The sequence below is a fragment of the Orbicella franksi genome, chromosome 2 (genome assembly GCF_964199315.1).
Source record: "Orbicella franksi chromosome 2, jaOrbFran1.1, whole genome shotgun sequence".
Taxonomy (NCBI): Eukaryota; Metazoa; Cnidaria; class Anthozoa; order Scleractinia; family Merulinidae; genus Orbicella; species Orbicella franksi.
Genome location: NC_138146.1, coordinates 33,330,192 through 33,342,623, shown reverse-complemented (window position 1 = coordinate 33,342,623; position 12,432 = coordinate 33,330,192). Strand labels below are relative to the sequence as shown.

Genomic DNA, 12,432 nt, shown 5'->3' with positions numbered 1-12,432 from the left:
TCACTCACTGATTGATTGGCTGACTGATTGACTGACCGATTGACTGATTGATTGATTGGTTGATTGTACACATCTTGCAGCACTTCCTCGAGTCTAAAATATTCTACACAAACTCCTATTGAATATTTGTGATATATGTTTTAGTAATTGCATTTTCTCTCTTTAATATCTGACAGCAAGATGCTTACAGCGAGCTAGGAGGAACAAGTGAAATAGTGATCAGAATAACAGACTCTAGTGCGAACACAGCATTGCATAAGGCTGCAGAAGCTGGTAATCTCCAATGCCTTCAGTGGCTTGTAGAACGACTGCCAAACGATTGTTTGAGGAACATTACAAACCAGGATCATCTTACACCCCTGGCTGTAGCAATTAAGGTAGGAAGCCTTTGTGTTATGCTGGCAAATGATACATAATTTCTTAAAGATTGCTAATATATCTCTCAAAGTTCTCACAAGGTTGATGTAAAAGGATTTTCCTGAATAAAGCCAACTTTGAAAATTGGACTGTCGGATCAAGAAATGGTCAAAATGCCTCACATGTACCAAAGAGTATAACAGACTGTTTTAAACGTCACTGAAAAGTTTTGAATTTTGCAGTTTCAATCTGGTTATGGTCATTCATGGTATTTGTGCTTGAATCTCTTACATGTTAGTATGGGAAAGTCCATTGTGTACGGTGGCTTCTGGACGATACTTCAGCTGCTGATGAAATTTCAAACAATGCTGGCAGATTTGCACTGATTCAATTAACAATTCAGAATGGACAAGATGACTGCCTAAAGTGCCTCTTATCATACATCAGTGCTAAATACCTGGAACTTGGTAATTATAATGTTCAACCCAGCATGCAATGCAATGTTTTGTCACAGAGGAACAAGGAGAACATGATGTTTTCCTCTATCTTAGCATGTTTCTTGACTTTTTCCTATTTCCCTTGATACTCCCCTGTAATTAATTACCATAAAATCCTATGTCAGAGTCTCCAGTTATAAGCCCATTTCCCCCTCTCCTCCCCCCTGATATAAGCCCATCTACTGTATAAGTACATTCTTTTGCGTTTCTTTACAAACATCAAATTTTTTTAAATTAATTGAAAGTCGTAGGTTAATAGGGTGATAATAATAGCTCTATATGTAATGGTATGTTAGCTTTGATCCCTTTCTCAGATACCTTTTATCTCGTCGTTCTGAAACATTTTTTTGCATTCTGCTAATATGCCTCCCCCGAATATAAGCTCCCCCATTTATGAGCCCACCCAAAACACCGTGTGAAATTATATAAGCCCAGGACTTTAAAGTTGGATTTTACGGTAATTGTAATAATAATGAAAGTAGGTCTGGAGTATATTCACAACAGTACTGCAGATGATTTTCTTGTTCAAAAACGTGAAATAATATTATTGTCTGTACCAAACATTCAATATTTTCTGTTGTTCTCCAGCAAATGTTCAGTTCTCTCTTGAGTTGTTGTGACACTTCCACCACATGTCACGCAATCTTGAACGTTTTAGTCACGCTTTAAAAGGGAAGTTTCAAAGTCAATCAACTAATCAATCAACCTTTTAAAAGTTGCCCCAGAAATAGTTCTTTACTTCCAACTGTACCTTAATGCGTTTGTCTAACTACGTACCAATATTACTATCCATGGTATCAAGGCCTCGCAAATTAAAGATGGCCGACTTTCATCACTGGCAAATCAATAACCCTTCGAACACTGTAAAAATAAAATTCTTTTACATTATCTTACAGTGTAGAAAAAAACACGTAAGTTGCAAAATAAAGGATGCTTTCCTAACGTGTTTCTTACCTTTCCAACTCTAAGCGCGACTGACCTGGCTGTACTTTCTTGCAGATGTCGCCAACACAGCTGGCGTCACACTTGCTCACGTTGCCGCCAGGGAAGGTCACATAACTTGTCTCCAGACCCTTGTGGATCACAACATTGACGTCACCACCGAAGACAAAGATGGCCGCTCTCCCGCCGATTACGCTTACGCAGCTGGTCAAACCGGTTGTGCCCGTTACTTGGTGATGGAAGAATCGTGTTGGTTACTTTCTCAGAGGGTAGCGAAGTTACATAGAGAACTCAAAGATTGCAAAGAGGAGAATAAAAACCTCAAACAAAGGCTAGAGGCAAGTTACCTGTTATGGGCATATACGTCAATGCATTGCCTAAGTGAAGCCACAATTCCCCTCTACTAACTATGGTGAAACAAGAGCGCAGCATACAGAAACTTGTGGGGATACCTAGAAACTGATGATCTGAGTTCTTTTCTCCTTCTTTTATATTTTAGCTTTTCATGAACAGGTAGCTTAATTGCGAAACCAATTTTACGGTCCAAAAATCCCTGTACTTTTAAATGATCTTCACAGTGATTATTTCTCCAACAGTTCCTGGAAAGTCGGGCACGAACTGGTATGCCAGACAGACCGGAAGCAGTCGGTGGAGACCAGGTAAATGATGCGATCAATTCGAGAGCAGGAGACACGGAGATTGGGTGGGGCTAGGGGAGGGGTCTGTGAGAGGGCATTCGGAATTTCTTTTTGTAGTTTATAGTTTGAATTCGTCCTCCAAGTCTGTATGGGTGTGCATTTCCTTTTAACTTTTCCCTCTTTTGACAAGTTGTTGTGGTAGGGTAAACCATTGCGTTGGGATAATAAACCTTCCGCGACATTCAGTGGCAATGTAATTTCTGATCTGAGATGGGGGCACTTGATTTGAATACTTAGTGTAACGGCTAAGTCTCGCTCGACCTCGTTGTGGCCCTCATTAAGAGTTAGCATATCCCAGTTTCTGCAACACGAAGCAACTAGGGTTCGCTCTCCCCTTCTTGTGATGCAACACCATCGCTTGACTGGAGAACTTAGTCACAGACGTTTTGAGCCACGGGTGGCAACCGGAAGTTCATGTTCTTGCTCTTTGGCACGCTCTTACCGCCCTCCCCCCTCCCCTCCCCCCAATGAGTTGGGTAGAGAGGCTATCACTTAAACTTGACCTTTTCAACGAAATGTCAATCATATGCGCGAAATAAGAGAGCATTGGATTTCCGATGGTAATCCGCCTCTCAAAAACGTCTGTGTTTTCGCCTCTCGCTTGTTCTGAAATGGGAAAGGAAAAAGAACGTATTTATAAGTACAAACTAAGTGCAACTCGATGGCGCTGTCTGTATTTCATCCCTATTTGGTGGTTTTCTCCTCACAGAGCGATACCAATAGTACTGAGGCAACAAAATCTACAGACGACAAACTGGGTAGTAAACTAACGGATAGCCCGCGTAGCGACAGAAGTCGGGCCAGCGGCTCACCCGATGGTGAAAGCCCAAAAGCTTTTGGACGAGAAAGGTGAGTGGAGTGCGAAGTAGCAGTTCGCTGATATCACGCGCAACATTTTGTCAGGTTACCATTGGCAAAAATTTGCTGGTAAACCTGATAACACTCGAGGGTGGAGAGAAACAATGTCCGAGTTAAGCTTATCTTTCATGAGAACAACACATAAAGAACTCCGTCGCCTGCTTAGCTAGACCAGAAAGGTACTGCGCCTTATAGATACCGTTTCCTTTCAAGCGTTTTATGGCAACCGAATAATGCAATAGAGTTACATGGGTTGACAAAATATGGAGAGAGAAAGAATGAAAACGGATTTCAATCAAAATGTTTGGTTGCCTCTTTCAGGCACGAGGGCAACTTTCTGACCTTCCGTAAAAAGGCCGTTAAAATTTTTCACAAGTCTTGCTTCAATGCAGCAATTCTTTTAAATTATTTTCTTGATAATATGTTTGTACGATGTATTTATTGCTTTATTGCTGTTTAAAATAGCCTCTTTTGATCAATAGAAGTGCCTATCATTATCACATCGACGGATCTGATCACAGCCCGGAACACAGACCGCTGTCCAACCGACGACTCAACAGTAACGGGATAGCAGTTATGAACAAAGAGACTGAAGTGATAAGCGCGCGTCAGTTTGAAGCACTAAAACAACAGAGGAGACTGGGCGCCAGAGGGAGTATAGACTCTGGTGGTTCAGGAGTCTCATCGCCAATGTCTTGGTCGGACACAGCTGGTGAAAACTCAACTATGCAACAAGTTATGGCGTAAGTGTGAAACCGAGAAAAGAACAGTTAAAATCAAACCTAGAAGAAAAATGTTCTGAACATTATTTTCGTGAAAGGTACCAGCTCCTTCACACGTCGTGAACAGAAAGCCACTTGTAGAACGGTCCTTGCCGTCGAAACATTTTGACATATAATTTTTGCGGCATAAAATTGCATCTTTTAATATTGGCTTGCACATGGTACATTAACGTTTTCATGGTGATTTAGTTTTAATTGTGTTGTTTTTAAGCCTGTTTTGAGTAAAATCCTTTCGGCGTACTGTGCGCAAAATTAGAAAAGTGTGGGTTACACTTTTTAACATCATATTTCCTTCTACAGGAAACAAATAGCCGCCAATACGCGCAGACTTGTGATGTCCAAGCGTGCGCAGAAGGTGGAGGAATCACCGCTAATCAAGTCTAAACTGACTCCAGTCAGAGTCGACGGTGTCTCTGTGGGTGAACCGAGACTAAAAGGTACGTAGTTTGCCAAGTACATGCCATATGGAACATAGGGCATCTATAATGTTCCTCCACTCATCGCGGTCTTGGGTACGTCAGTTGTATTTCGTCCCATTTTAGTCCTGTCTGCTGAAGTTCTTGTTCTGCTTACCTTCGCCAGGTATTTTCTGGCCTTTCACGCGTTCTTTTACCTTGCGGGTTCCAGAAGAGAGCTCGCCTGGTGTCACTTTCCCGTTGCTGGCCAAGAGTGTTATCGATCCATTTCCACTTCTTTCTTCTAAATTTGAGTCAGCATCTTTTCTTCCTGTGTTATCATCCAGAGAGTTTCGCTGCTGATGGTTACTGGCCACCCGACACCAAGGATGAAGCGTAGGCACCGATTTACGAAGGCTTGAACTTTATCCGTGATCTTCTTTGTCGTGACTCTTTAAGTTTCGGCTCCATACGTCACGACGGTCTTGACATTAGTGTGAAATGTCCTTAAAAAGAAAACATATATGTCCTAAGGTTTGTCTTCAGGAATCTCCCTACATCTCCACACTGGTCTAAGTAGAAGGAAAGTTGTCCTAGCTTTGCCTATCCTCACCAGCACTTCCTGTTCAGAACCTCCCATGTGATCACTTTGTTTTTCTTGTTGTCTTTATTTTAGGTCCCAGTCTCCAACTCCGTCCAGTCGACACGTATCATTCCGCATCGTCATCTCGCTCCCATTCTCCTGCTCGGACAGACTCGACATCAGGAAGCCGGCCTACGTCTGGGACTCCAAGAGAAGAATTGAACGAGATAAATAAAATAAAAATAAATAACGCCAGAGACGAGAAAAGAACTGCAAGCGAGGATAGAGCGGGCATACCCGCAAGGTCACGATCACTTGCAAACAGACGTAGAACGCCAACATTTAGCTCTGATAGCACGATAAGTTCTGATAGTGACGTTGAACGCAGTGCCCAGCGAAGCAGTGGACCGCGCCATCGTCGCGGACACCCATCTTCAAGTCGAACGAAAGACCACAATACAAATACAACGGGTGCTCGCCAAACTTTGCACAGGCAAGTCCCGGTTGGAGCAAATAGAGCGAAGAAGACTGTTTCATGGAATGAATCGCCGAAAGACACTAATCTTACTAATGTAAATAGACAAATTCCTACAGAGAGGCCCCGCATACCTCCAAAACCGCCGGTGCGGACAACGTCACGTGATAGTGGTGTCCCTGGATATGTACAAAAGGACAGAAATATGACCTCGCTAAATGGGGTGAAGAGGAATCTGGGAAGTGGTGTTGTTCCGTCTGTTATAGTCCAAAAACCTGTAAAGCCAGTTGCGGTAAGTTTATGACAACGTATATTTGAATCAATGGATTAAATAACGAGGGAGAAGCTAAGGCATCTTTTTTGTCGTAAAATATTTTGCCTCAATGTGCAATATCGGTATTAATATGTTGAGCTTAAAATGTTGTAATGAAGAGAACAGTGTTCCACATGGAAACAGAGGGCGTATGCTGTGAGTTCTTTATTTACAAGTGTATCCTCCAAGAGCTATTTTAGTCAGGGTTGGCTTTTAGAAGCTGTTTATGGACTGTTGTGTTGTTGCTTTTAAGTTAACTAAAGATAACACGTTTGAAGAAGACTGTAGTTTGGTGTGAAATCACAATAATGATTAGGGGATTGATATAATTGTGGGATACAGCACTGATAACCAGTTCAGTTAGGGCCTCCGTGCACGCTATTTACTGATTCATAAGTATTTCTTTCAAACAGGAACAATCAGGTCTTGACGTGTTAACATACTCGCTGGATGGATATCAACAGGACGATAGACCATGGTAAACGTAACTTAATTATCTCTATAATAATCTCATACTGCATACTTGAAATAAGATATACGTGCCATGTCGATTACATATCATCTAAATATTCATAAATAATTCTGTTCTCGGATGGAACGAGTAAAGCTATATATTTATTTATCATTTCGCGTCGCCTCATCGAATGGTTGTGATGAAAGATGATGGCTAGGAAGTGTTCTAGGAGATGTGGGGCGCTTTTCGTTCAACCGAAAATTTCGAACCGAGGACAAATGGTACGGAAATTTCCAGGGAAAGTTTCCAGAAAATCTGAAAATTTCTGAAATTTTGGGAAGAAAGTCAATTGGAACGGAAATTCCGCGTAAGAAATAGACCTTTCCCACATTCCACTTCAGTGCGTTCGAATAATAGCACCAGAGCGAGGTTGGGGTGGACGTTCTCATACATTTGCTGTATTTTTGTCCACCCTGACCTCGACTCGGCGCCATTGTTTGTTGGAATGCGGGAAAGATCTATTTCCGAAACTTTCGGTCTACCTCGACACGCCCTCTTTTCAGGAATTCCGAAAAATGCTGTTCCATTCGTCACTGGAAATTTCCGGAAATTCAGACCAGAATTTTTCATCGTATGGCGTTTCACCCGAAACATTTCATTCTGATGACGTAGTCAACAGAGATCCGTTTGACTGTTGCTTTGTCGGTTTGAATTTTTGTGCGTCAGTAGCATCCAATCAGAGAGACTACGCGGATGTCTATAGACACGTGATCAATATGGATTGTTTTGGACAGTAGGCGATTTGCCTGATGGCGTCAATTGACTACAACTACCAGAATCCTTCACTATTCTGCTCCTTATGCTATAATTAGGGTAATTAATAAAGAAAAAAAGGAAAGGAATTCTGGTAGCCGAAGTCAAACTACGACAACGTGCACATCTGCTATTTTCCGACTTTTTATCTCGTGGAGGAAGAAGCGATGGCACGTAAACCGGTATACGAGATGTTTAATTCACTGGCAAGAAATCCAGGCTAACAAGGTTGTTCGGCAGAAATGTACAAGATGAAGTAGAATCTCACTGTGTTCAGTTTTGTTTTATGTTTTCTTTGTTGTGGTTGTTTGTTTGTTTGTTTTATTTAGTTTTGTAGTGTAAAACATCTAAATTATTTTGTTTTTATTTTAGGTATGAAACAGATGAATTTGAGTGAAGCATTAGTAAAAGGTAGTAAACTGGATGGAAATACTCTACTCTTTCTCCTCGTCGTTAAGGGACCGCGTTAGTAAATACAATTAAAACAATTATTCCACGAGCGCGCGTTGGATTTGAGGTGATAGCCAATCATTTTTGAAATTTCTTTCACGATATTTTTAAACCGAAATATTGGGCAAAAATGTATATTCAGCTGTTTGTTCTTAATCCATTGCTACTTCATGACGTAAGGATTATCATTTATCTGAGAAAAGGAGATTATGAAAACATTCAAGTTACACCATTTGCCCATGTAAGAATATATGAAGAAAGGAGAACTGTTGTCGGTTCTAGGTGATAACTTTACATCTTGTAAATATGACAGTTTTATTAACTTATTACGAGAGTTCTAAAATTTATATTGTAAATAAAACGGAAAAGCTTTAAATGATATGGATATTTGACTTTGTAGTAGGGGCTTGATAATCCGTTAAGAATTCTTTTAGCAGATGGCGCAGCATGCATTTAACAGAATTATCGCTCAGACCAGTTATGTTATACCAGTGTAGGTTTGACCTCCACATTAGAAGAATCGTCCGGAATGTTCTTGATCAACACACTGGTATATAATCACGGGATTTTTTTATGGGAAGAAGCTGAACCCGAGAGGTAATAAATTGAAAGTGTCATGGCCGCTCATCTTCGCAGGACAGACGTTTTTGCCAGGCGAGTGCCGTCTGCTCGCCGAATCCAAAATGGCACCTTCCAACTCCAAACACTCGTTCACGGCAGCCTATGCAAGTCTCTAAAAACGATTGAAGCGATACTGGATGTATAAATATCGGAAAGTGTCAAAAATGTTCATGAAAACACAGACGTTTCGGGTATATGACCCTTCTTCAGTGTTAAAAAACCGTTAAAATACGCAGGAGATTTGTAGCTACGTTAGATGGGCGCGCGCACGTAGAAAAATTGCGCGTGCATTGTTTAAATGTAGCTGAAGTTTATGTTTAGTCCATGTGGCTGCGCTGTTCCTAGCCGAAAAATCAGCCTCATCTCCTGTTGTTTTCGCTGGATGCTGGTGCCACTAAATCAGCCTCATCTCCTGTTGTTTTCGCTGGATGCTGGTGCTACTAAGTCAGCCTCATCTCCTGTTGTTTTCGCTGGATGCTGGTGCCACTACACAAACAATAACAATAACAATAACAATGCACGCGCAATTTTTCTACGTGCGCGCGCCCATCTAACGTACTTACAAATCTACTGCGTATTTTAACGGTTTTTTAACGGTTTTTTAACACTGAAGAAGGGTCATATACCCGAAACGTCTGTGTTTTAGTGAACATTTTTGACACTTTCCGATATTTATACATCCAGTATCGCTTCAATCGTTTTTAACCAAGTGTCACGCATCAGCAACGACTTTTTAGTCTACCAATATGCAGGGACGATGGTATTGTGTCACTGTAGCTACTCGAGAAATACACAGAATACAGCTCATTTTATTGAAAATTTAGTCAAAGGTGGCCCCTGAGTCCCTGAGATACATTGTACAGATATTCATGTTGAAGCGACCTTCGGGGAAATTAGCTGATCACTCCAACACTCTTTGTTTGGTTGCTTCTCTTTTTATTTCCATTATTGATGACTTGGGTACAATACTCACAACGTTCTCTTACTTGTTGCTCTTGACTGGTTACAGCAATTACTACAACTACAAGGAGCTAACTCGTCACGTTCTTTTTAAAGGGACAACCACGTCATCCATCAAATCAATGTCAATCTGTCAATTAGGCTAACGTAATGTCATGCGCAGTTCGAATAAGGTTCTATTGCGACTGCGCACCAAGCTACTTAGCATATTTTCCTTCGAGGTTATCGAGGTTGACTAGAACGTTTTCTACCTTGATTTTAACCGACTATTCTTAAGTGGTTGACCTAAATAAGGTAACGTGAGCAATGTAAAAGTTACAATCTTCGTTCTTACCGATTAAAAGTTTAGGATAACACTAAGTTAAAAGATAAAAGTTGTTGTTAAATATTTCATACAACATAAGTGTTACAAGAAATAGGTTTGCAAACTCCCAGCTTCGTGGGCGGGATTTCCAGTTAAAACTATCCATCTCATTAACTGGACGTGCTCTTGGTACAAACATCCTCTAATGAGGTGCCGCTGCTATTGTTAGGAATCTTTTCTTTATTTGGGTAGAAGTGTGAATCAGGAATAAATTAATTTAAACATCGTTATCAAACTCCTTGAAAAGGTCAGTAAAAAGGGCAAGGTTTGACTGAAAAATTGGACAGGAGACTGAAAATAAGTTAAGGAGTCTAACGCGACTAATTCCAAAAAGAGCGCTTCCTAAGTCCAGATTTCAATTTTTACTTCATTTTCTCGATCGACACCCGCGAGTGAACAAACGTGTTGCTGGACAACGCAGCTAAACCGAAAACATGTAGTGCAGCAACGGTGCTCGCAGAACATGAATGTACCAAGGCATCCTACCAAGAATCGGCTACAAATTATTGAAGTAGACGCTACATTTTCAAAATAGTTAGATTACATGGCACCATTTCCAGTTTAACAACGGTCAAGTAATTTACGCATATTTCACTGAAGAACTAGTTCCTACGAAACGCAGCACCTGCGCACACATCAACAATGATAAGAAACGCAACATTTTTTAAACACCTAAAATATTCCAATATTATATTTCGAATGACCCAACACCTATTTCTCAAAACATTACCATTAACTTTTTACCATTATCACAACGAATAAATATGGTTGGGAATTTATATCTTGCTTGCATTTTTATTGTTTTACATTCATAACGGTCTGAAATAGAAAATGTCTCTTGAGTCTTGATAATTGTGTCTGAAACGAGGTGAGAGGTTAGAAAACCGCATCTAATGGTTTGAGGAGTAGCGACTTCGGATTTTCAAGCCGATAAGCTGGTTCCTTTGCATCTAAGGAATTCATGTTGATAGGCGGCAAATAAAGTTTCCACAAATCTGAACGTTTTCATTTGTCCCCTTTTTGATGACAGCCCGGCCGCGAGCAAGGGAGAATGAAGACGTTTGCATACACCACGCAGGCTACCGTACCGATTGAAATGACTTGTTTCCCTCGCTAGTTAAATTTGTTTTTACCGCACGATTCTTTATTGATCTGCGAGACACCTGTCGCGCTTTTTTCTTAATTAGTCGACTAAATTTAGCTTTATCTGACCTTGAAAAAGCGACAAAAAAAACTACAAAGTAATTCCGTAAGCTTTGTAAGTAAGTAGGTAATTTATTCAATGTCAATAACAGTTCTTGCGCAATCACCCGAGCAGCGGCTCGAATAATACTTATTTCAGATGTAGTGTATTACCATCAGACGCAAAGGGTCCAAAAATTATATTTATGGGTGGTCTTTCATAGAACGTGACTTCGATATAATGGCACTGTTAGAGCAAAGCTTGAAGAAAGCTTTTCTAGCGGTTGGATTTCGGCAACAACCCTTTAATCCAAGTTATCCAACACGTATCTGTCAAGAATCCAGAAATTCTTTCGTCGCGTGCGAGTTTGAAACAAGGTCACTTCTTATGTTCTTATCCCGAGACGGTATGTTTACAAAGCCATTAATAAACAAGGTTAAATGGTTCGCATTTCTGAGTGTTTGGATTCTACAAGATCAGCTGCACTGAAAGTTGGATAAAGGAGATTGAGATTGGTAGATTTGATCTGTAGTTGATGTTAACACGAAAAAGGTGTATTTCCTCCCAATCGCCGACTTGAGTATTGTGAGAGGAGGCGTTGTCACTGCGCTCGCATTGTTCCGCTTATTAAACTAAGAACTGATTATGATGACTAAGTTGTCGTAATGCGCTTAGCACTTTACAAATGTATGGTGAGTGATCGCAATCATATTCACGTAGTGAGAAACACGAACGCTGTTTTTGTCCGTGTTTCTCGCCGCACAGCGAGAGAGGCAATCACTGGTTCCTATACATTTGTTCCCCTTTGCTGAACATCCGGGAGCGACCCCATTTATTATTTCATTTTAGTCTACTTTGTGTTCCTCGAAAAACATTTCTGGCATTTTATCGAATCCAGTAAAGCGCGCGACCTCTGAGGAATGGCTTTTGCGATGTTGATTTAGTTTTTAGAAGTAATCATTTGTCACGGTTTCACTGTATTGGAAGCTGTCGTCACTGACATAAAACGTTTGGAAATCAAGCTGGTTGTGAGAATTTCAATCATAGCTAATTATTGCACTTCCTTATGGTTCTCTTTACTCATGTCGCCTAATTGCGTGGCACGTATTTGTGACTTAAATTTATCTTTGTTATCGAATGTTGTCGTTATAAACATTGCCAATCTATGCCACTTTGCTTATCAATTCCTTGACTGAGTCAAACACTGGGTTTCCCTCAGCTCACTGCTGTTTTATATAAGATGGCGATGACGTCTTCCAACTTGAGAAGGGTCTTTCAATCATGAAACATGTCGTTATTAGTTTCGTTAATTATAGTTTACGTTCTATTTCGTTTTTTTTTTCTTTCACGCAACCTGTCTGTTAATTGATCGATCAATCAGTCAGTCGGTCAATTAATCAATCAGTCGGTAAATCTGTCAATCAGTGTGTCAGTCACCGTTCGCTCAATAGGACCACCAAGTTAAATCAAAATCGCCCTAAGACTACAGTGTTCTCAAGGGTTAAATTAAAGCTACCCCTTTGTGTATGTTGCTTACGTCTCGTTTAGAAGCTCGTGTTTATTGTTAACTGATGGCGAATCTCGACAACAACATTTATTTACACGAGAGAGGAGAAACCAAGAGTGAAAAAATGCAATAAAAATGAAACTTCCGGTAAGAATATGGTTTTATCTGCACACAAACTGA

The 12,432-nt window shown here is 40.5% G+C and overlaps 1 protein-coding gene across 2 annotated transcripts in view; it reads left to right on the top strand.

Annotated features, from left to right (window-relative positions):
* Positions 1–8,583, top strand: part of LOC145479430 (uncharacterized) — a 17,108-nt gene extending 8,525 nt beyond the window's left edge. For both annotated transcript variants that reach the window (XM_081457796.1, XM_081457797.1), the window contains 10 exons: positions 177–377; positions 656–824; positions 1,854–2,134; positions 2,393–2,455; positions 3,204–3,343; positions 3,835–4,095; positions 4,435–4,571; positions 5,206–5,879; positions 6,314–6,378; positions 7,540–8,583. In XM_081457796.1, coding sequence (XP_081313922.1) covers positions 177–377; positions 656–824; positions 1,854–2,134; positions 2,393–2,455; positions 3,204–3,343; positions 3,835–4,095; positions 4,435–4,571; positions 5,206–5,879; positions 6,314–6,378; positions 7,540–7,564 — 2,016 coding nt within the window. In that variant the 3' untranslated portion in view covers positions 7,565–8,583. The remainder of the gene's footprint in view (positions 1–176; positions 378–655; positions 825–1,853; positions 2,135–2,392; positions 2,456–3,203; positions 3,344–3,834; positions 4,096–4,434; positions 4,572–5,205; positions 5,880–6,313; positions 6,379–7,539) is intronic.
* The last annotated feature ends 3,849 nt before the right edge of the window (positions 8,584–12,432 follow it).